The following is a 24,889-nucleotide window of genomic DNA, read 5'->3' on the forward strand; positions in this document are numbered from 1 at the left end:
ACCCACCAACTGGTTTAGAAAATACAAGGCTTCACAAAGTTCATGGAAACATGGAATTAAAAGATAATGAAAGAAATTTACCAACCTTTGAAGCCTCCCACTGCTGTACCAGCTCACAACCTATCTTTAAAAAAAAATCAAATCTCTATTCACTCCTCCTGTACTTCGGAGTGAATTCTAGGTATAATCCCATCTACAGTTTCCTATGTCTAAGTAAGAACTTTATGCATGAGTGCAGATGACTCTTGACAGAATAATTTAATCTGGTTATCAATTAATTATGTATGAAGCGTGGCTGTTGCCGTACAGTAGTAGTACTTTTGCCCCAAGAAAACCAGAGGCTGACCATCTACTCCAAAATTAATCAAAAGTTCTGATCCTTAGTGCTTTGAGAGATTTGCCTAACAGTTTTTGGTAAACTTTTAAAATTCACAACGAACTCTCTAACATACAATTTAAAGACTAGTCCAGAGAATGCCCTTATATTCCATTTCTCTTACAAACTAATATTTTGGTGTCTTGGATCAGTCTGTTATAAAGGTCTCAAGGTCAGTCTGGTTTGGCCTTGCTTACTGAGAAGTGGGGGCACAAGTACCACGTACTGACCTGACCCTTTCTGGGCTCCAAAAAAAGGATTTTTTGATGCAATGCTATTTTTAAAAATCATTTTATTAGGGGCTTATACATCTCTTATCACAATCCTTACATACATCAATTGTGTAAAGCACATTTGTACATTGTCCTCATCATTCTCAAAACATTTGCTCTCCACCTAAGCCCCTAGCATCAGCTCATTTTTGCCCCTCCCTCATGAACCCTTGGTAATTTATAAATTTTGTCATATCTTGTCCTGTCCGACGTCTCCCTTCACCCACTTTTCTGTTGTCCGTCCCCCAGGGAGGTCACATCTGTAGACCTTGTAATCGGTTCCCTTTCCAACCCACCCTCCCAGTATCGCCACTCTCATCACTGGTCCTGAAGGGATCATCTGCTCTGGATCCCGTTTGCAGTTCTTATCTGTACCAGTGTACATCCTCTGGTCTAGCCAGATTCGTAAGGTAGAATTGGGATCATGATGGTTGGGGAGGAGGAAGCATTTAGGAACTAGAGGAAAGTTGTATGTTTCATCATTGCTACATCCGCTGACGGGCTCGTCTCCTCCCCCACCCTTTTGTAAGGGGGTGTCCAGTGGTCTACAAATGGGCTTTGGGTCTCCACTCCGCACCCCTGCCCCCACTCACTGATTTTTTTGTTCTGATGATGCCTGATAACCTGATCCCTTTGATGCAATACTTTCAAAGACCAATACTCCCTTGGCAGTCTATAACAAGGATATGCATAAATTAATGAATGCTTTAAATAATATGTAGGCATGTTAGAATGGTTACTTTGTCACCATCTACTAACTATAATTTATATAAAGACTTTCTTTCATTGACATTGGCTGGAACAGCATCCATTCAACAGATTCATCAAGGCAGTGTGTCCATAAAACTAGAATACAGTACAGCTTGTGAAATCTGGAACCTGTGTCAGGAGAGGTCTTATCAGAGACAGAAAATCCAGGCCTTATCAGAGACAGAAAATCCAAGTATTTCCCCAGAAATGGTAGAAAAGTGATTAAGATTACACTCTGTCCATACAGAAAACTTGAGATCCTTAGGAAAACATGACAGTACGGTCAAGTTCTGGTTTTCACAGGTTTTATGGTATTAATAAATCAAAGTATATCCAATTATTATATGGTGATAATCCAAAGAAAAAAGTAAACCCTTACAACCAAATGAAATGGGGGAAAAAAAATTCCATCTTCCTTCCCAGTCTGTCCCTGACCACCCCCACCCTCCCCCCAAAGAGGACACCCCGGAGACAAAGTCAATGTAAGGACTTTTTATTCAGTTTGTAAAGGACAGTTTTAAAGCAAAATGTTAATAACACTCTTAGTACACTGGTTTATCCCTTTGACTTTTTATGTTTCACCTATTTTTATTACAAAAAAATCAGAAAAGTAAAAATTCATTACAGTATTTGCAGTGTAACTAAGTTGTCTAAACAAAAGCTAACATCTAAAAAACCATAAACATAATGCAGTTTCATCAAGAGATCTAAAATTCTGTTACAGATATACATAGCAGTATATATTTTAAAGCAGAACACCCCCCCCCCAAATTAAAAACAAGGAAAAAAGAAAATATTAGTCAAATACTTAAATGTTTTCACCTGACAGGGCCTACAGATAGATAATGTCTACTACATAAAAAGGAAACTGTTCTCTGTGGTAAAAGATCTAGAGACAAAGTAAGGAAATGCAGAATAAAAAGAAAGTAACTCAGAAGTCCCAGGCTGACCCTATTTTCAGTGAAAAACAAAATGCAGTGATCTACTTCACATGACTGAAGGGAGACCACTGATACCCCAACCATGATGCGTGTATACAATTAAGATCTCTACCACAGGGTGAATTACAAAGTAAGTTCAAACGACAATGAGAAAGACATTAAGCTCTTGGCTTCGTACAAATCGCTACAAGAGATCTGTTGTAAGGCTGTATCTTGCATAGGGAAATAGCTGTGTTCTGTCCTGAACGCAACAAGGTGTGAACGCAAGCTCTTCAAGATGATGCTCGTGTGCAAATAAACGTAGACAGGTTACCAGGCACCACATTAACGGCCTAATTCATCTTGATCAGATATAATTTGACAAAAGGAAATGTGATGATTTCTGCTCAGTTTTATTTAGATAGGAAAACTCAATCCCCAAAGCACATCTCTTAGAAGAGCCGCTCTCTCACTGTTTATGCACCTCTGCACTACATCAGCCCTACTCACTCACGCACACACTAACTCGGAAACTGATAAATAAAAGGTTCCTTCTTTAAACAAGTGTATATATAAAATAGTACAGGTCGTGGCATTCCTTCAAATTAATGCTACATTAATATTCTGAGTTGGTTAACAGGAAGAACGAATGTACTTTGGATAAAGAATAGGCCAGAAGCTCTTATGAGCCATGATAAAGGTGCATTGTACCCAAAACAGCATTGTCATATCGTTCTTCCACTTTCACAGAATTGGAATGCTCTATAACACTATTAAGTTCAGGGATGCTTTCAGCAGTGTCCCCAAACCCATGGTAGTGTCCATAGTTCAAATTCTCCCCAATGTCGTCTACCCAGGAAGGTCTGTTAGCCACACAGCTACTTGGACTCCCGTTCAGGTGCAGAGCACCGCACATATCAGAGTTGGCATGCACAGTCCTTTCGTGCTCCTCTGTGCCAGTAACAGAGAGAGAACCCCGGCCACTCATCAATGGCAGTCCCGGAACGAGTCCATTGCTAATTCCATTAGATCTTGTTAAACACTGGCCATTTCCGTTTTCCATTCCATTGAGCTGTGGTGCGGAGGGGAAGTCCAAATGTCCATTGATGACACATCCATTTGTCAATGTATTCGATACGGAGCTACTGTTTTTCACATCTGCATTAAGAAATACACCTGTCACCAAAATTCAGAACCAACGAGGGAGAAGAAACGATAAAATGTTTCAGGGCTGCTATAATCCTAAAGCATTTCTTTCATTTTTCCTACCTGCCCCCAAACCAAACAGCTCTTTGCCAAAGTAAAAACAGTGCATAGGGAGTTAGATTTAAAAAAATAAAACACAACAGAAGTATTTGTTGGATAAGATAGGAAAATTCTATCAAATTTCTGTAGCATTGGGTACCAAATTCATAAACAGAAGTTGACATATTTATATAAAATGTATGAATAACACCAACAATAGTGAAAAGTCATCAGAAAACGATCCTTATTTAAAGAGTCCTTTTGACAGCGATTTTTAAAGTCGTATCTGACAAAACCCCATCAAAACTGAGTGCCAGGTTGTTCCCTGCCCCTCCCACCACGCACAGAGGATTAAAATAAAACATAAAAATGCTCTAGCTCTTAAAAGAAAAAATTTTAAAAGTGGTACACGAGGCATATAAATTAAGAAAGCTCTTCCAGCTAATATACGACAGCATCGTAATTAAAAGTCAGGGAAGCACAAACGGCAATGTTTAAAAAGAACACATTTCACCCCCAGGGTAACACTCAACTCTACATAGGCCTTCTGCAAGACGCCACTTACGAGCACTGGCATGGGAGAGAACATCAGTAACCATCGAAAGGAGCCGTGAACAGTAATGATTCTCATGCAGTTTTGAGTAGCTTATGAATTTGGCTACTAAAATTAACTATGATATTTAAGGTTTCATTTTGGGAGGATACTTTCAAAACCCATTTACATTAGAAAAAATGTTGACGGGTTAATCTGCCTATAGAGACATCTATGAAGATGTTCTAAGGAAAAGTGCCACTTACAAAATGTACATGCATGCTGTGGTAGGCAATTACAAGCTATTTTTCTGTGAATTGCAGTGGTTCTCAACCTTTCTAATGCCACAACCCTTTCATACAATTCACGTTGCGGTGACCCCCAACCATAAAATTATTTTCATTGCTACTTCGTAATTTTGCTTCTGTTATGAATCTGGTATGCAGGATATATTTTCATTATAACAAAAAGAACATAATGAAAGCATAGTGATTAATCACAAAACAATATGTAATTATATATTGTGAAATATTGATTTCTAATGACCAATCAATGAAATTTTGTCTTGAATCATGGAGTAGCATGGGTAACAGTCTCCACGCTGGGTACTCCTAGGTGGGCGTATCTGCACGTGGGCAGACCCGCCTGGAGACGGATAGAGGAGTGGTGTCTCCGTTCCTAAAACCTTCAGAAATATGTGTTTTCCGATGGTCTTAGGCGACCCGTGAAAGGGTCATTTGACTCCCAAAGGAGTCTCGACCCACAAGTTGAGAACCACTGGTGTACTGTTCACAGGAATTCATGGAACAGTCTAGAGAATGGTTAAAAAAAAACCAAACACCTTATTTGGTAATATTAAATTTTATCCCAATGTCCAGCTCTATTAAAGCAATCCATGAGTTCCATTCTACTAATTTAAAAGATAAGATTTTTACCTAAATCTAGTTAACCTAATACGTCTTAATTTTAATTTCACTCCTTGTGGACTTCTGATAGAGGTTTTTGCGTGTCCCATCATTCTACTTTCTGTCTCAAACACAATCATGTCTTTTTCAATAAAAAAAGCATTTTTTAAATATTTCATTAATCATCAAATAATGGCAATATAGACAATAATCTTATTTTACAAACTGCTATAAACTCAAAAAGAATAATGAAATTTCCCCCCATAAGTAACATGATAGCTCCCCAATTACTTAAAACTCAAGATGAGGTATTTCCAAGACTAAATATGAAATTAAAAACAAAACAACTAAGTTATCCCTAGGGGAATATCTATATTTTTTTCTCCAAAATAAATTTAAAGACTCTTTAGTGATGTACTAAGTGGTACTTAGTCCATCAGAGAAGACAGTATTAGAATTTGAAATTGTGCACAATAAAGGGCATGCTCACTGGACACCTGTTAAGTAGGATGAACTTTGCTTGAAGTACCACGTAACACTTTGTGTTTATGTTCAAGCCTGGTCTTTAACTGAACTTGAAAATTCTGGGAATTTATATCTGGAGACTAAAGAATTATTGCTTCCCATTTTTCAGAAGAATGTAATCATTTATTTTCTTAAGCCTGATTTATGAGTTTGGTTACTTCTTCTCGCTGCTGGGTGCCCTTCAGTTGATTTTGGACTCCCAGCGACCGCAGGTAGCAGGGACAGGGTTCTCTCGGTGGCAGTCTTTATGGTCCTTCCCCAGGGGTGTGGGTAAGCAGTCTGATGTGATTTGAACAGCCAACCTTTTGGTGAGCAGTTGAGCACTCAACCATTGGGCTGGCAGGAGTTCTTTACCTATCTTTAGTTAAGATTAAGTAGACCCTGAGAATAGGTTATTTTAAATACTCTAGCTAGACAGAAGTCCCCCTGGAAAATCTACCTATTTAATTATTTAGCATCAAGGTAACTGTACACATAAGCACCCTGTAGTTTCTAGAAAGATGCACACATTGATTCGTGAACAGAAATGCTATTTTCATGAAGATCTGGGAAGCAAATGGCATACTCTTTATCCCCAGTGAAGAATTTAGCATAAAAGATACAGTAATTTTAATTAAAGGGTGATTTGTTAATATAGTAACATAAATAATCTTTATGTACTTCTAACTATATCAAACATGAACAGAACTGGCTAGTTTTCTTAGCCACTTAAAACAAACAAGAGGGAAAAAGCATTAAATTATTGATAGATACTTTTAAGATATTCTAAATGCTAGAAAGAAATGAGTCTGTCTTAAGTGCTGAAAAAGACTACCAACTCTTTTCATAATGGTACATATACTGTGTTTTGTGAAACAGTATAATATTCTAAGGACTAATTCTGAATGCCACAGAAACCAAAACTGTTCAGTAACGATTCTAGATGGGCATATTTGGACTACAAAGTCAAGACGACATTTACTAGTTCTTAATGTTGACAGCTGGTTGTCTTTGCTGTATATTGTGGTAAAATCACTAGCAATGGCATATTTACCCAAAGTTCATGTATCAGAAAATTAAAAATGTGGAAAGCTCATTAAAAATAAGCAAGGCACATTAAGCAAAAGCCTCAAATTAAAACAGAAAAATTGCACTTATAGTTTTCATATCCATAAAATGCACCCAAGATACTTATCCTTTTAGCTACAAACTTGTCCAAGATAAACAAATAAAAGAATAACATTCTTTAAAAACACTGGACAACAAAGTGCAAAAAAAAGAACTGTATAGGAACTTATGTTAGAAATAATATGCATACTGATTCTTGCAACGGCAAGGGGTTTGCATTGCTGAAACAGTATAGATTTCTATTTCTTTGGGTCCAACAGAACCACTCTCCTGTGGTCTGGTGTCTTCAACCATTTGATTGTTGTTGCAGTTAACAGGAAACTGTCCACTCCCACCTGTTACAACAGCAAATTCTCTATCAACGTGCATTTTGTCAGCATCATCTTCTGCTTCACTGTTCACTTGTGACATGAAATAATCCAAGCTTTGAGCTGCACAGGAAATAAAGATGGTTTCAGATTCTCTTGTAAATACAAGACTTTAAGACAAACACTTTTTCTTTCTCATTTGTCAAGTTACCTTACACTTTTTAACAGTCAAGTTTTAAAAATCTATAGGTTACTAATGAGCATAGTGTAATATAATGATGCCAAGTATGCAAAGTCTCTCCTACAGTTCATAAGCCTCAGATCATTCTTGGTTCACTTGATTAAACCACTCTCTTTCAGGCTTCAAGAAGATCAAGCACTATCATGTAGCCCACAGACGTATTCTGCAACCAAAGCACTTCCCTTAAATTTAGCACCCACTATCTTGTGATAAAAAATGGTCTTTCAAATGATGTTTTATAAAAGTATATTGACAACTTGCAATAAGGAAAACAATCTTTGTATTTCAAAAACATCCAGATTTTTATTAGCAAATTAAATTAGGTAAAGGTCGAGATTCTGGACAGTTGAATCAATATGTGAGTGGCATTTGATTTCTGTCTACCAACATATAGTGGTCTAAGTTCCAAGACATTTGGAGAACCTAAAAATGTCCATTTCTTAGAAATGACTCAAGTCTCAGTGGAAGTTAATGTGCAAATTTAAGCACTTTTGCTCTAAATACTACTCCATTAGTAAATCCTGTCCTGAAGGATCAACCATTCTCATGTTTATAAAAACTTATCATAAATTATACTTTCAATAATTTAACATGGCATGCATGCATTCACCATCAATTAATTGTTAAAGCATCCTAAAAGTTGAATAATAATCTGTATAGCTACAATTTACCAAATTTCTCACTGTTATCTTCCAAGTGGACTTTTTCCCCCTATCCTGAATACTGTAACATTGTTACAAATGTACCATTCTGATTTTCACTCCCATGAATACTGTCATTTCTGGATCACAGAATACACACAACAAATCAACAATCTGTGGTGCTAAGTGGTCCTTTCAGGTCAACATTTAAATAGGGAGAATTGAACCTTGCAGCTTTAATCAGTTCTTCTCAGGACATGAATGATCTTCACCACAGAAGCAGTTGTAAGAGCAGTTCCAGGTTATTCCCCCAAACCAAAGCAAGGTGCCAACAAACACAGTGCTCGTGCTGGAGAAAGCCACTTTCTAACGGTTACTGAAGAGAAACAGAAGTATACTTGTGGTGTGAGTGTTGGTTTGGGCTAGAAGTCCTCACAAGCACTAAGTCAAAAGTGGAGGCTTAAAAAACTTCACGGAATACCCCAGGACATTTTTGTATTCTATTTTTCCAAGAACTCTTTGAAGCCTCCTTCATAAGCTCCTTCAAAACCAGATCTCAAGTCTTTTACGGCCATCATTTCTCTTACAGCTCCACGGTCATGGACAGTGACAGAAAAGCCCTACCTTCCCCAGGAAGCACGCTCATTTTAACGAAACCAGTGGTCAACAAAGCATCTTACATTTTTAAAGAAGGAGGGGCACGAGAGTTTTAGAGAACTAGTACCAATGACTAACCCCCATATCCTTCTGGGTTCGTGCAGAAAACAGGGAGACCAAGTAAAACAGCCAGTAATGGGTCAGGCTTTAAATCCTTCTGACTACCAAAACGCTGCCCTTTCCACATTATATAAAGTCTGCTAGGCCAAACAAGGTAATGCTTTTTCCTGGCATGGAGAATTGGTGGACTGGCCTACCAAAACCACAGAACTAACTAGGTAAAAAGAAAAAGGCTTTGCTGGAAATACAACCCAGACACCTTTAAGGAACTATGTGCTCATTCTGTGATTTTGTCTTGAACTGTGGAGGGCAAACCTTCCTTGGGAGAACTTGCAAGCATAGGTATAATTGGGAACTTCGGAAAGCAGGCACTGGGGCGTATCCACCACTTATTAAAAAAAACTAAAATAAAAAGAGACAAACTCCATGCTGACACTTAGTGGGAGTAGAAAGCCAGGGTTTCTTCCAATATCTGCCACTAGAGGGCCAAAGGGCAGTCTGGGCAAGGAGAAACAGGCTTTCATCTAGCCTTCAGGCACACACTGTTCAGTGCACTTGTGCATTGCTGTGCCTGAAACTGCTCTAGTTGATGTGCCTGTCAATTCTGATACAAAACTTCTCACTGATAAAGCAGGATAAAAATGAAGCCGACCACAAGCTTTCACATTTCCGCATTTTTATGAAAACAAAACTCTCTGGAAAGCACGTTACAGATCCTAGAGTTCATTATCGCCTCCACAGATATCCTGGCAGCCCCTTATTCCCAGAACCTACAGATAATTACTAACGCCCTTCAATGATAACCGAGTTTAGAAATTAAGATATTTTCTTTTATTCCTATCATCTGTAATTTGTAAGTACTCAATCAGTGGGCTAGAGGGTAGCAATACAGTGGCAATGTCTTTAGCATATCACACGACACGCTAAGTCAGATTACCTTCATTCTCCCGTAGTATTCAAGTCTCATCAACACACACAATCAAGAACCACAGATTCCATGATCTGACCAGTGTGATTCATCCTTGAGTAAGAGTGCTTTAGAAAAGATCCGCCGATAATTTAAAATCGAAAAACATCATAGGTATTTCCTCTAAATTTTATTATTAAATACCTATGTTTTATGAAATTTGAAGATCATTAACATGGTTGAAATCAATTTGGCACCTGAGACCTGATTATTACCAATCTGTCTTATGACAATTCCTGTCTCCACTATCATGTAGGGTATAGATTCAGTTAGGTTTCTAATATTCATAACTGCTCCCTTCTATCAAAATTCTGGAGCTACAACCAGATTATTAATTACAAGCAAGATGAAATTTTACTCATGGATGGGCTGGCACCCTTTTCTAACCAGGTTATGAATAACTTGAGTTTCCATGGGACAGAGATGAACGGTGAGGCCAGGCCTTCCTGAAGGTTGGCTGGCAAACCCAAACACACAAAACACACACACCACATGTCACACTCAAAACTCTCTCTGGAAAAGGCCCAAAAACATATGGGGCCACAGGGGGGGAAAAAAAACACCAAAATTATTCCGTATGCCCCAGGCAATTTAAAAAAACTTTGTACTATGGCCCACAATCTAGGATTAAGTGAGGGTAGGTTCTTTTCTTGTAGCCATCCTCTGGATGGTTTCAGCAATGACCACTCGAGGGGCAGCATCAGCCACTTTGGGAAACACCACTATCCTATCATGAGCAAATGGCTGGTATTAAGGGAAGGGGGCAACACCTGTAGTAAGTGTACGAGTGTGCCTCACACATTGCTTCCTTGAAATTCTTATTTCAAGGGAACACCAGTATACAAGGGTACCCTCTCAAAAAACTCCAGAGCAGAGCTTTCTTAGTATGCACTTTTCCCACTAGGAGAACGCATCCGGCAACTCGCTCCGAGTCAGCGTATCCAGTGGCATCATCTTGGAAGGTTTCTCTCTAGTCAAAGTGAATTTTCTCATAAAAGCAACCTCAGTTGAACCTCAATTTTGGGGGATGGCTGATGTGATACAGGAGAACAGCGTGCGGTTGTGAAATTGTTTCCTGCTCAGGAAAGTAACACAGAAACTGTTGTGATGTTGAACACAGCTTACAACAGTGCTATGAGACAAACTCAAGTGGTTTTCTTGGTTCAAAAAAGGTGAAATGTCAATTGATGACAAACCTCATAATGGTGTCCGTCAATTTCCCAAATGGACAAAAATTCCCACTTGTAGTGCACTTGGGCTTCATTCCACCAGGCCAGACTCTTAATCAAACTTTCTATTTAGAAAGGTTCTGAAAAGATTATCTTAACAATGTGCAACAAAAAAGGTCTGATTTGTGGCAGACGGGACTGGTTTTGCCACCAGTACAATGTACCTGCTCAAGCAGCCATCACAGTGAGCCAGTTTTTTGGGCAAAAACAGCATGCCTCTTACCCCATGCACCTGACCTCATTCCGAGTAACTTTTTTGTTTCTGTGAATGAAGAGGGCCATGAAAGGATAGCAATTTGATGACAGAGGTGAAGATAAAAACGAGGGAGGTTCTCTCAGCCATCCAGATACATTTGAAAAATGTTTCCAAGAATGGAATCGCAGATTTGACAAATGTATTGTGTAATGGAAGAGTACTTTGAAGGTAATGAGGTTGTTTTGTAAAAAAAAATTTACATAGCTTTGGGGGAGAAACCTTGGGGGGTACCCCTCATATATATAAAACCTATACACACATACTGGTGCTTATTAGAACCATTTCAAACTGGAGAAAACATTACCAACAAACGTTTCATCAAAATCAGTATCAACCAAATCATTTACTTCCAAATTTTCCTTCATTCTCCCTGGCACCCCATCCCACCAAAACCACAACTGCGTCTCATCCAGGATGTCGGGGCGCTGACAACTGTGCAGAGAGCACAGGCCCCGCGGGCAGTGTTGCCTCTGGCGTATGTAGTCAGCCAGGATCCAGAACGGGCACCCAATAATTACCCAAGTCTGTGTTCGGACCAAATTTCCTTAATATAATTGAGAGGAATGACTACCTGAAAAACATTGTAATGTCAACTGTGAGAACTTCAGAAAGTTCATGGAAAATGGAACGCAGACATCTCAGATGCCGTGAAAAAAATTAAACAGCAAAATTGCACTATGAAATAACATTAGATACTTTTTTAATGCAGCTACTCAAAAATTACTTTAGATATGTTACAAGAGGAAAAAAATTAGGGTCTCACTTATGAGCAATTTAAATTGAATCCAAAACTTAAGCTTGCACACATTTAAACAGCAAATTAAAACAGCACACCAGAAATTACAATGAAAAACAACAAAAATGAGAGCAACATATTTTGAAACTGCATATTTAGGGGGGGAAAAATAGAATTAGTTATTCAAGTTAAGAAAAACTTGATTTTGAGCATTTGGGTAACTGGCTCAAAAAATATTTTTGTCTAGAATGATAAATGTCCTACTCAGTCCATTTCATACTCAGCATATAATGGTTAAAATGAAATAATATGTCATGTTCTCCATTCCAGAGAAATGGAGCAGCCAAGAGTGAAGAAGGTAACAACCTGTACTTACAGAAACACAAAAATTCACACACACACACAAAGTGGTTTCAAAACTTCATGGAAAAAATGGAATGAAAAACTGGATTTTCCCCACATTTTGAGAGTTCCCTCATCAAGTGATCAAAAACCAAACTCACTGCCTTCAAGTCAATTCTGACGATAACAATGCTGTAAGGCAGAGAACTCCCCCTGTCAGTTTCCATGACTGAACTTTAATTCTTTACAGGAAGGGAAAGCCTCTCTTTCTCCTTCAGAGTGGCTGCTAGTTCCGAACTACAGTGACAAACCTAACATTCGTCCACTTCAGGATACAAACTAAGACATAAAACAACCCCCCCTGCTGCCCCCGCCATTGCAGCCTGAATGGATCCCAACACGCAGTGACCCTGTGGAAGAGTCTAGGGGCAAATCACAGTGCTTACAGGGTAAAGCTTAGAGACTCCTAACTTCCCCAAACATTAAAAACAACTTTTTGTGCCATACCACCATCAGCTTTTATAATCTCTGAATCATACACAAAATTAAAAAAAAAAAATCAGGCACAGTGATAGATTATTTTAATAGTTACATTTCAAACAGATATAACCAATAACCCCCGCCCCCTTACTTCATGCCCTCTTACACCCTACTTCCTTATGAGACCCCCTCCATCCTCCAAGTGGCAGCAGGGAGGCACATTTAACACCTTCGGTGAAGATCTGGGCTTGAAGGAGCTCTAAGGCATAAATAAGATGCGAAATTAAACAGCTGTTCTTTCCCACCCAAAGAGCAGTCTCACCTTCAGTTTTAGCTTTCTTTACTCCAATGGTGTCCGACTCTTCCAAGGATCTCTTTCGATTTGCTCCAAGACTAATATGATTAGGAAATACATTCTGATGAACCCCATTTAAGGTGCCATTATTATAGAAACAGTTCAGATGACAATTCTGGAGGTTCAAGAGAAACTGGGTACAGTCTTGAAAACCCTGGGTTTGTGCAATGTCTGCTGCTGTCAGGCCACTGGCATTTCTCAGGCTGTATGACACAAAAAAACTGAATTATATTCCATTAGCCTTTGAGCTCGGTTCTTGCTCCTGCTGAACTGACTAAAACTATCTGAGAGTGATACGAAAGATTACAAAAATGTATAGCAATTTTTCATTCATCCTAGTTCTACAACTAACTTCTCTCTTATACATCATTGATTTCTAAGCACGATTTGGGAGATAATTTAAAAATCAATATACTCAACGGTTTTAAAAAGGCATCTTCCTATTTAATATCTCAAGATCACGTTTATGTTAGTCTGAAGAGCCTAAATTTATACCAACTTCAGACTTAACCTGAAACTGAATTCTGTATTATCTGTATTTAATTTTAATAATTAATTCCTTTAGCTTGGATAAAATTATAACAAACAAACATGTACTAAAATTGTCCATGGCATTCAGAACTGGCTTCCTAAATGCAAAAATAATTGGTTTACCAGGAAGTTTAAGTTTGCGCAAAGCAGATTTCATGCCAACATGTGACACTGTAAGTGGAAGTTAAGAAGGATGTCCTGACATTAATATTTATCATCAGATTTTAGAGGCTGGAGTCAGTTTAGTTTGTGTTTTGCACTAAGAACTTGTATAACATTTTAGCATCCCAGAACACTTTAATAAACATTTCTTTTGATTACTAGCCTAAAAACTTATCCGCAGGGTTAAGATTTCTATCACTAAATGCAGAACTATTTTACATATTCTAGAGTGGCCAAAATTCAGATCAAAGTAGGTGGTGGTAGACTATAAAGATCCGAGTAACACAATTATAAAAGAAATGGCTGAACTTGAAACCCTTAATTAGAATGCTGAATAAAAATTTAAGAAATAAAAAGCAATTCCATGTTGCAGCTTCTCTCTGGAAGAATACACACTGTTCTGTGAAGTAAACCTGTAAAAACACAAAACATTCTGGTAACTGCAGATGGAGAAATTAAAACCGCCAAGTACTAGGCAGCAAAAGAAAACACACACAACTTCCATATTTACTAGCATGCTAAGCTGTGATATTAGATTAGAGGAGATATTTTACATCAAATGAAACAACCAATCCAGACTTAATATATGAGGGTCCTTCAAAAAAAGTTAGTATTCCTTCTACTCCCTTTTAATTCCACTTTCCAAGGAGTTTTAGAAGTCCCCCTGTATATGGTCCCTACAAACAGTTGCTACTGTTAAGGCAAAAATCATTTTGAAAGTTAAAGTTGTAAGATCAGGAGCAAACATGGATTTTCCATTTAGTAAGGAAGCAGTATAGCCATCATACTTATAAAGCTCTGATCTCAGAAACAAAAAAATCTGACTCTGGATTATCACACTGAGCACTTCTTTTTTTAAGCATGAGATAAAGAAATGCTCTATATACTTTGAAGAAAGGTGGAAGTTCAAATCCAGTTTGACAAGAGGCAAAAAAGACTTGAAAATTCTCTAACCAACAATTGAGAATATAAAGTAGCAGTGCCTGAAATTGCTACAAATGAAAACTGACATTTCCCTTACTTACAGTAAGTAAGACTTCATTGGTTGGGAATTCCAATGAAAATAATTTCCAAATTTTCTTATTTTTTAACATGTTAATTATTACATAAGGAAATGACAAATTTGAGGCAGTTATATTAATTACTCTTGTGCAAAACGGTGTCACTTAAATCACATTTTTATATGTATATGGATTGCTAATCACCCGAGTGTTTTATTTTTAGAAAGTAATCTAAATGGTCTAGAGAAGATCTACTATAAAATAATTTCAACAAAAAAATAAGTTGCCATAGGAAGATAAAAAGTTAACTGCTTAAAATTTGAAAAGATTAATTAACGAGAGCATTAAGCATTTATAATCATTCCTACAGGCATATAAAAATGAAAATAAACCCTTGAGCTTAGGGCCAATAGAAATACTAGCTTAAAGCTGACAGCAAATATTATGCCTTAGAAAAAGAACAAAGTACTATAGCATGCTTTTTTTTAATTTAATTTTTTTACCATGTCATTTTAAAAGTGTCAATTACAATCATAAATGCCAGCTCACCGAAGAAAATGATGATGCCTAAAGACAATGCCAAAGTTTTGAAGTTGGGAAAAGAAGAGCATCCCAAATATATTCAATTATTTACATTTCATATAGCAAACCAACACTAGCATGAATTTGGGTTAGGATAGCAATGTCACTGGACTTCCAAAAAGTGTGACCCTAAAGAAAAATAAGCCATGATACTGCCAGTATCTTGAGGCTCAGGGCTGCTTCCTGTACCCCCACAATCTGGGCAAGCTCTCCTGGCAAACTGACTCTGGTTCAGGAACTCCTGGGCAGAGAACTGCAGGTAGGTTCCAACCGCCAACCTTTTGGAGAGTACCTGGGCACTTTTAACATTTATGTCACCCAGTGATTAGAGCCAAAGTTCCAAGTAGCTTTAGACAATCCCTTCAAAATATACCTTAAAGTAGAAGTAAAGCTCAAAAGAGAGATTATCCATGCTATGTACTCTGATGCATTAACAACGAAGAAAGAACAAACACAAGTCCCTGGTTCCTCATAAAACTTTGGGGGCAAGGAAGTTCATCCCAACAGATGAAATGAAGATTCCAGAAAATGTAGATATGTAACAGAATCTGAGACAGTGAAAAGATTAGATCATAATTTTGCTCAGAGTTTGAATGGCTCTATCCCTTTTCATAATAACACAAATAATCATACAGATCCTCTCTGTTTCTACCAATCTACAAAAGATTTCCAAAATATTCTCATGGCTATTTGTATACATTAAGCTCAATTCTGCTTCCACTCATATTCCTCTCCAAGATGACCTGTTGACACCAGACTCCAGTAACTACTGGCCTGCAGAGATGTGCCTCTTCTCACTTCTCCTACTTACTACATTTGACTACTTCCTCTCTTACCCTGTGAAATGTTAACTCCACTATTTCCTCAATTCAAATGAAAAAATCTTGCAAGTGATTGCTCTACTGTGCATCACATAACAGAAACTGACCTGACATATAAAAATTATCAGTACCAGTTACCATGGAGTCAATCCCAACTGCTAGGGGCCAAGGAAATGTGTGGGCAAGTAAGACTGGGCTCCACAGCCCTCAAAGTGATAGATTTTGGGGAAGTACAGCAGGCTTTCCTTTTCTTCATCCTCTTATTTTGAAGTCCCTGTGAGTAGACTTGAACCTCCAATCTTTCAACTAACCCTCTGCACCATCTGGGGAACCAAAATATTAGAGAACCATCTAGTCCCAGGGTTAGTACACCTTTTCTATAAAGGGCTACTAGAGAAAAGATTTTGGGCTTTGTAGGCCACACGATTGTCTGTCACAACTACTTAGCTGTTATCTCAAAGCAGCAGCAGACCACATAAACAACTGGGCACGCCGTCTTCATAGACCTATCTTTAAACACTAACATTTGGAGTTCGCATAATTCTGTGTCATAAAATATCTACATTTGACCTCCTGCACCACTGGAAAAAATGCCAAACTCATTTTGTAACTCCTCTCATCTGAATGATAGATATGATTTCCTAAGGAAAAAAAAATTTTTTTTATGCACATTCCAATTCAAATGAAAAGGACAAAGTGCCAAATCAGTCACAGAATATTAAATATCAAAAATATGTTTATATAAAGAACAAAAGGAAAACTTATGAGGGAATTTAATCATTGCTGCTTCATTTGAGTACTTTCTGTCACAAATTCTAAGTGCCTGTTAAACTAGTCAGTGTAGATAACGGGAATCAAGTGAACTCCATCTTCATAGGACTCTCAACAATTTTTAATAGTTGAATTAGTTACCTGAGACTGTCAAATGTACTAGAGGCTGAGAAGCATATGACCGTTCAGTGAGACTAGAATCATCAATTAATGGTACAGTTTGCAAGGGAGTCCAATGGTGCTGTGGCGAAGTCCTCAGTTACCAAACAAAAGACCAGCACTTCAAACTCACGTCGCAGCTCAACAGGGAGAACGATGGGCAGTTCTACCTATGCCCTACTGGGTCACTGTAAGTTGCCATCAACTTGACAGCAGCGGGTTTGGGGATGTATAGTTCTCAAAATACATTTAATTTTTAACATATTAGGCTTTCAAAATGCATTTATATATGCTTCCCTATTTGTTAAAAGAAATCTACTTTGATGTTTAAATACTCGAAACAATAATCCTGGTTAAAATGTATCCCTTATTAATAAATCTTCAAGTCCTATTTAGTGTTTCAAGCTAAGCAGCTATCAAATCTAAGTTATTTTGCTAAATTTCAGTGGGAGCAGGGCATGTGAATGACACACTTGGGGGATTTACAAATTCTATGGTCTCACTTTCAAATTTCATACTTTATTCTGTTATAGCACAAACTTTTTAAAAGCAGGCATTTCAATGATATTTATTGAATATATTAAATAGCCACACTGTGATAGCTGAGGTATTACAGAGAAAATTAAAATGAATCAGAATTGCAGTATTTAATGCATTAACCCAAAGGGAAACTAAGATTCTGGAAGAAATTGCAGAAATACACTGTCAAAAAACCACCTTCTGAATTAAAATGGAAACAGTAATGAAACTACTACACACTTTACGCTTAATGAAAGCTTTAATGAAAACATGCAATTTGGAACGTAATGTCTTCATCGTGATGTATTTGGCATGATATAAAATTTCTGAGAACAAGAGAACTCCCAGCATGGGAGCCTGCTGTGAGATGACTCTGGGGCGGCAGGCAGCTCCCAACGCTGGTGTGCTTCTTCCACCTCTGCAGGGAAAGCTTGGAAAGGGGTAAGAGATTTCTCTGAATGAACTATCAGTCCTCGGAATACTCCTAGTGGTACCAGTTTGTTGATATTTTACAATTTTAGTTTCTTTCTAAGAAAGTTAGCATAAGAAGACTTTTAGACTGGTGAGCTAGATTTGCCACAAGTGCTTTTAGAAACTATAACGAGTGTGCTCCCTGTTGAATCTAGTTCCCATAATATTACAGAGTTATAATTATAATGTTTTATAAGCAATTTGGGGGCAGGGCTACCCAGTTCCCTCTATAATTTCTCCAGTTATTTCAGAAGTTAATAAAGTCATGGAGAGACATAGAATAATCTTTACATTTCATATAACACTGGGAAAACAGTAAACCTAACGATGGTCCCAAAAAACTTTTATCAACTCTTCTATGCTCAGCCTCCATCTATTTTCCACTTACAGTGCCACAAAGACGTCTGACAGTTTAAGAAGCCATTCTAATAAGAACGTTTGATTTTATTTTTTAAATGCGCATCAGGAAATACCAGAAATAACAATTTTTGGAATCTGAGTTGTTACATCACCTTTGGGATGTTTTCTTTTGAGTAATGCCATGTGACAATAAAAGATTACCACAATTTTTCTATAAATATTTCTGTTAAAATTCTGATCTCAACTTATCTACTGTTAGTTTACAAATAGAAAGGTAGATATCATAAATTAGGGTAAGCAAAGCATGCAAATCTAAAGATTCTATAACTGAATTCCTAGATTAGCATTAAAACCAATCACCGCAACAAATACCTCAACAGTATGCCTTGTGTGCAGAAAGGAAGCGATACTGAACATTCAATGCCACAACTGTAAGGTTTTCGGAGAGGCACTGTGGCAGTTTCAGCAGTTTCTATATGGAATGTTCCCCCTTTCTAGGATTACTTGAAAAAATCAAGTCAATTCGAATTACGTAGCTGGAAAACATTGACATGTGTAGTTTTTATAGATTCAGAATGTTCTGCTTGATTTAAAACGGGCAATGGTTCATAAAACAGGAAACTTAAATAATAAGGGATCACATATTTGCAGGCAACATTTGAACTAAAAATACATATACATACATAAGGTGCAGAAGCACATTTAATGAGCTTAAAGCCATTGTCATGTGACCACCTTAACCATGATGAGATACTGCTCTAGCACACTACTGCCTTTAAATTACCTTCTGGTAATTTTTAGCATGAAGTCAATTTAAATATGCCAATATTTCAACAAAAGTTTAACAATATGGACTAAAAGCCATTAACTCACGATTCTGGTTACGTTAAAATTTGGTATGCGGTATCTCAAATACATTAGTAACTATTCCTAGATGGAAATAAGCAAATATATGGTATCATTAAAAAAAAAGGATGAAAAGAAAACATTACTAAATGTCCATTTGTACAACAAAAACAAAACATTAGCAAACATTTAAAATGTCTTCAGTAAAAGAAATTCATGTGTATTTTTAACCCTTTGGTATCCAAAAACTTATATAATGACAAGGACTTCCTTAAATATATTTTCCAGGTAACAAAAGGAAGAAACTAGTTTTTACAAAGTTTCATCCTGAATAAAGTTGGTGTCAAGTTTTCAAGTTCAACAAGGTTGAGGATAGTTTTGTATTATAATTCCACCCAAATTATGTTTGCATACATTAAATATAAGTGCATCATTTAAAAGAGTGTGATAAACTAGTCAACACTCTCACTTGATAATTTGACAAAGGAAAAAAATACATCTAGATTTAGAAAACCATTGGTTATAGTCAAAGCATAATTTGCCAAAACACTCATTTAAATGTCTGAAATAAATTAATTATCAAATGCATACATTATTCAGACTGCTATGAGAACCAGGAAGATCCTAACCAAATTTGTCAAAACTCTAGCCACCAAGGGGTTCCTGTCTGGCAGGTAAAACAGCAAATCCATAACAAAAGGATTTTCTTTAAGCCACAAAATAGAACCAGACAAGTTTGTTTTAGTCACAATTAGAAAAGGGAACAAAACTAGGATTGCAACAAACTGTAATTCAGCGGATTGAAAACCAGACCATATTAATATTACAAGTAAAGATTTAAATACCAATTTAGTGTTACCTACTGAATTCCATGGCTGGATTTTCATTCTGAAGTGTACATAAGTCAGGCAACAATAACAACAAAATCCTTCCTACTACTAGATTCACCAACCAAATATTAATACTAGCTTTAAATGTATCGAGAGGAAAAAAACAAAACCTGACTTTATGTACAGCACTAGTTAAGAATTATTATAGTACTAGTTAAGAATGGTGTAATAAGTTACAAATAATTTAAGCACATTACAAAAAAATAGAATTATTGGTGTGAGACTTAACCAATCTTGTTTATTTTTCAATGTTTTAAAAGACTATATGGCATATTACAAACTTAGCACAGCTTCACAAAGACAGTATGGATCACTGTAAATTCAGAAAGAATTAATGGCCAATAAGGAAAACCTGGGTTAAATTATTGCCAGGTGCAAAAATTGCAAATAAACTGACAGAAATATTAAGTACCTTCATCAAGTTTGTTTCCCTTAAAAAGATTTTTGCTTCTAGACAGGGTTACATTGGTAAGCAAATAAAGGTGGGTTCAACATAGCCACCAAATATGAACCTAATTAAAGCAAATTATAAGGATTTAAAAGTTCAGCAACATTTTTGTGTGTGCTAGATTATTCAAAAAATATGACTAACGTCACGCTGTAGATTCTTGTTGTTATAACTAACTGTGCCCGTCTTCTAAAATTAGGTATGGAAATTTTTCTTTGCGTGAGTCACTGATCTTGCTTATTATAAGACTGTAGATGCCTGTGATCTGATGATCTTGAGATCAAAGTGAGTGAAAGCATATGCAGCCTATTGGAAAGCCTGGACCACAGACCGGCTTCCACAGAAGTGATCTCCCATAGGAAAGCTGCGAGACTTCGGTGTACAGCAATTAAACACTGGCGCGCCAGTGGGATGTGCCACTGAAGTCACTAAGTCACCTCAGATGCAATGACTCTGGTTCACTCTAAGTCCAGTCAAATCCCTTCTACGAGGTTTTCACTCAGGCATTACAGGCAGGCTATTTTGCATCTGTCTGGTTATAGGGAAACAGCCTCTACTTGATGGCTCAATAAAGAGGTAACTAAATTTACTTGATCCCCAAATACTAAAATGAAAAATAGTCTAATAACACCCAAATTAAACAATTTACAATATTAGTAGTAAAAAACTGGTCTCTATTATTAGCAGATAATCACAGAAGACTGAAGCTGATGCTGTTATTTCCTCTATGGTCCAAAAGAAAGAAGCAATATGTTTTTCAAGTTAACATACGCTCTTTTTTCTAATCAAAACCGTTATTTTGTTTTTTATTTTTCTAAACAAAAATAGCATTCAAATAGTGGTTATGACGAAAAACCAAATAACAATCAAAGCTAAATTAACAATTTTACAAAATAAAACTATTTTAGATGCAAGGAGAGAAAAATGGGAATAGTAGTCTATAGATTCAGATGATTTAAAGTACGCAAACATTTAACCTGGCAGCAGAACTGACATCTAATCTTGTGTATATTCAGATGTGAACAATGTTAGATACTAATGGCCATGATTACCTGCGGCAGAAACAAAGCCTCAATTGGGAAGGAAAACTTGGCACCAAAACTTAAGATTTAAAATAAGAGAGGGAAAAAAAAAGTCCGTTAACATACTCACGTGTGGTGCTAGAAAATTTAATACGATGCACAGCAGCTGATATGCGTTATTGATGCAACCTACATTAACAAGTAAGTTATACAACAAGCCATTCTAGCCACAAAGAGTATACTTGGCCTCATCACCATCTTATTTAATGGCTAATAACATAGACAATTTTCAGACTTGGTCTATTTAATGTAGCAGATTACAAAAGGCAATATAGGAACTAAGAGTAAACTTATTAATTTAAAAATAAGGGCATAAGGTAGGTAGTTTTTAATCACAGGGAAAAAAGAAAAATTTATATTATGTTCTTAATATTAAAGCATAAGATATGAAGACTTAATCATCTGGCCAACTGTGAACTGGAAAAGAAAAAAAGTAACTTTAAATAATTCTGTGCTTCTTGACTGTCCTTTGAAAAACTGTATTACTTGCTAGGACTATCATTAAGATAGCACCATTAGAAACAAACAGAACCAGGTACCATAGTTTTGGAGGACCAAGCCATTATATCCTGGTAGACTGAAAGTGTTAAATAATAGAAAAGATATCAAGGAGCAAGTTGTAATAAAGCTTACTGGCAAATCTGATGTCTTATCTAAATGTTAAATAATCACACATACAATAGCCGTAAGTCATAAGGATTAGCTCTATCTCCAAGCCAAAGAGCATATATTTTTACGTTAAAACTGCTTTTGACTATGTGACTCAAACGAAATATTTTCCTTTAAAAAAAAAAAAATCAAAAATTCAATCAAGGGAAATCACCATAATGCAGGGTCTTGAGGGAGTGGCTCTTATACTGAGAACGAAAAACAGACTGGCATTTGAGGCCATGCTCAATCACTGTTGGTGGAGATGGGAAAAGAGACACTTGAGGGTCCTGTAACCAAGGACAAAATTATAAATAAAGTATATTCTCATTCTTTAAAAGACACCTATATCTTTAAAAAAAGGACACAGTGATAGATGTTTATTGGCTCAAAGAAAAAAGTTATCCATTAATAAAACTAACAACTTTGTCATGAAATACTCCGGATCAATTAAGAGTATTATTTAGGAAAGAAAGTTGTTAAAAGGGTCAACTTCTAATTATCTACTTTTCAATAAATGACAATGTTTTAATGAATTATTTTTAGATGACTGTATTTTATTATCAAAGCTTCTGTTACAAAAATTAAAAATTGAATTTTCAATCTATGTATAGTCAATAATGTAACTGCCTTAAGGTAATCCATTTAGAGTAGTATTTTTTAAACTGTATAAAAAACATTCACTTTTAAGTGATAAGAGGAACTGCATGTGAACCAAGTTACAAGGTTTCTTGCAATGCAACTGTTAATACAGGCCACATTAATAATACTAAGTCACCATAATATGTAAATATATGTCAACACCTGAAATAGTGACTAATCTCGACAATAATACAGAATGAAACAGAAGCTAAGATATTAAGATACTAAAAGACAGTCTTGGGTACTAAATTGCATTGACCTATATGGTTTACTGTCCAGGATTTAAGTTTCAGTGGCAAGCACAATACAGAGTCAAAATAATGAAATGGAAACCAAAGGGTTAAACTAAATCAGTTATGTGGTTTTTATTTCTCCAAGTCTAAATTTTCATATTACCATTAAAATAAAGTGACTACTAATTAATTTTATGAAATATTCAAAGCACTTAAGGTAAAACTAAAAAGCTGCTATCATTTTATTATTTGGTTATCAAAGCTGAAGGGCTTACACTCAACATTTAAGGGTGAAAACTGCATCCATTTTGTTAATGCTGTAAACTGCAGAAGAAACATTTTTACAATATAAATATTTTAATAAAACATTAATACAAATGAATATAAAATAAAATGTCTAACTATGGCTAGCAGAAATATGAATAGAAGATCACATTTCTAAATTCATATATTTAAAATACTAAGATTTGCCCATCAAACCATAAATAAACTAGTAGATCTAAAATGGGCTTTAAGCAAGGATATTCAAAAATAGTGCTATCAGTATCAAAAGTTCAGAGCAAGCTTGAAGTCGTTAATGTATACAGCTTCTATTTCAGAGCTATAAATCACTGAAAAATCACAAGAGGCTTCTAAAACGTATTGAACGTATTGCCCTCACATCTTCGAAGATGAGGAAATCACAGCCTAGAAAAGCCAAGTGTCTTTAAGAATTGTGTGAGTCCAAAGGCCTGAAATGTAACACTTCTAAGGCCGTCAAATTAAAACTTGGCAAAGCAAACTTGAAAGACTTGCCCATGGTGACACAACTAATTAGTTGCTGGCAGTCAATGATTCTAGATTCCAAGCGAAATTAATGGACTATTCTCTCCATAATACACTTGTCCTTAGGACAATGAATTCTGAGGCTGACATGAAATTGAACACCCTTTTGCCTAGTGGTCAATATGATCTGCACAACAATTTTCCTCACTAATGTCAAATGACTCAAAAACAAAAAGACACTGCTCATATTAAAAAACAAAACAAAACAGGTATTTTTTATCCTTTGCTTATCTTTAGCTCCAAACAATAAATCAAGACACTTACTCGATGTGAGCTCCGTTTGCCACAAGGGCACTTATGCAATCTAGGCTACCAGACCGAGCCGCCTTATGAATAGGAGTTTCACCCTCACAATCCTGCAAACACAAAAAGGCAGAACACAGACAATTCAGAGCTTATATAAGGTTTACATTTTTTAAAGTCAAACAATGAACACACACAGGAGTTCACTTGTGTTCAAAATAAAGCAACATGGCAACCCCAGCTTGAAGCGAGACACAAAATGAAATAGGGACTTTTCTAAAACTGTCAAAGGTCAAGAGCTTCTGGGGGAAATTGCGGGGCCTCCACCAGTGACAGCAGCCATGCTCTAGTTGGTGATTTAGAATTAATTCTATGCCGGGACTTGGCACAAGTACGTCCTATTTAACCCCCAAGAGAACTACCCTATAATAAACGGGAAGAGAGGACTTAACATCTAACTTGTAGACTGAACTGGTTTTCAACTAACTCTACCTAAAATGCTAATGTGAGTCAGCACACATCAGGGCCTAGCTTGCATGTTCCATTTGGAACCAGAAAAAGGACCACAATCTAAAACAAGGGAGTTGGAAGATCAAGAGCTAGACAGAGGAACACAGAGCCCAAATACAGCAAGCTTGGTAGACAAATTCAAGAATATCTTATATTTGATGGGCGATTTTTTGTTTTTTTAAAGAAAGGGTATATTACAACTAGACTTATGCTTTAAAGAAAAGAAAAAGATTTTATACTT

At 36.5% G+C, this 24,889-nt stretch overlaps 1 protein-coding gene across 2 annotated transcripts in view; it reads right to left on the bottom strand.

The window, feature by feature from the left end:
- Positions 1 to 1,875: 1,875 nt before the first annotated feature.
- ANKRD10 (ankyrin repeat domain 10) overlaps positions 1,876 to 24,889 on the bottom strand; it is a 31,590-nt gene continuing 8,576 nt past the window's right edge. Inside the window, exons 2-5 of one of the 2 annotated variants that reach the window (XM_013005085.2) lie at positions 24,160 to 24,251; positions 12,872 to 13,107; positions 6,968 to 7,063; positions 1,876 to 3,476 (exon numbers count right to left, since the gene is read on the bottom strand). In XM_013005085.2, coding sequence (XP_012860539.2) covers positions 3,001 to 3,476; positions 6,968 to 7,063; positions 12,872 to 13,107; positions 24,160 to 24,251 — 900 coding nt within the window. In that variant the 3' untranslated portion in view covers positions 1,876 to 3,000. Of the gene's footprint in view, positions 3,477 to 6,822; positions 7,064 to 12,871; positions 13,108 to 24,159; positions 24,252 to 24,889 lie in introns of both variants that reach the window. The other variant, XM_045283981.1, reaches the window with a different exon arrangement.

This window comes from Echinops telfairi, unplaced genomic scaffold (genome assembly GCF_000313985.2).
Source record: "Echinops telfairi isolate 266 unplaced genomic scaffold, ASM31398v2 ScPeMD7_7467;HRSCAF=8505_1, whole genome shotgun sequence".
Lineage (NCBI taxonomy): Eukaryota > Metazoa > Chordata > Mammalia > Afrosoricida > Tenrecidae > Echinops > Echinops telfairi.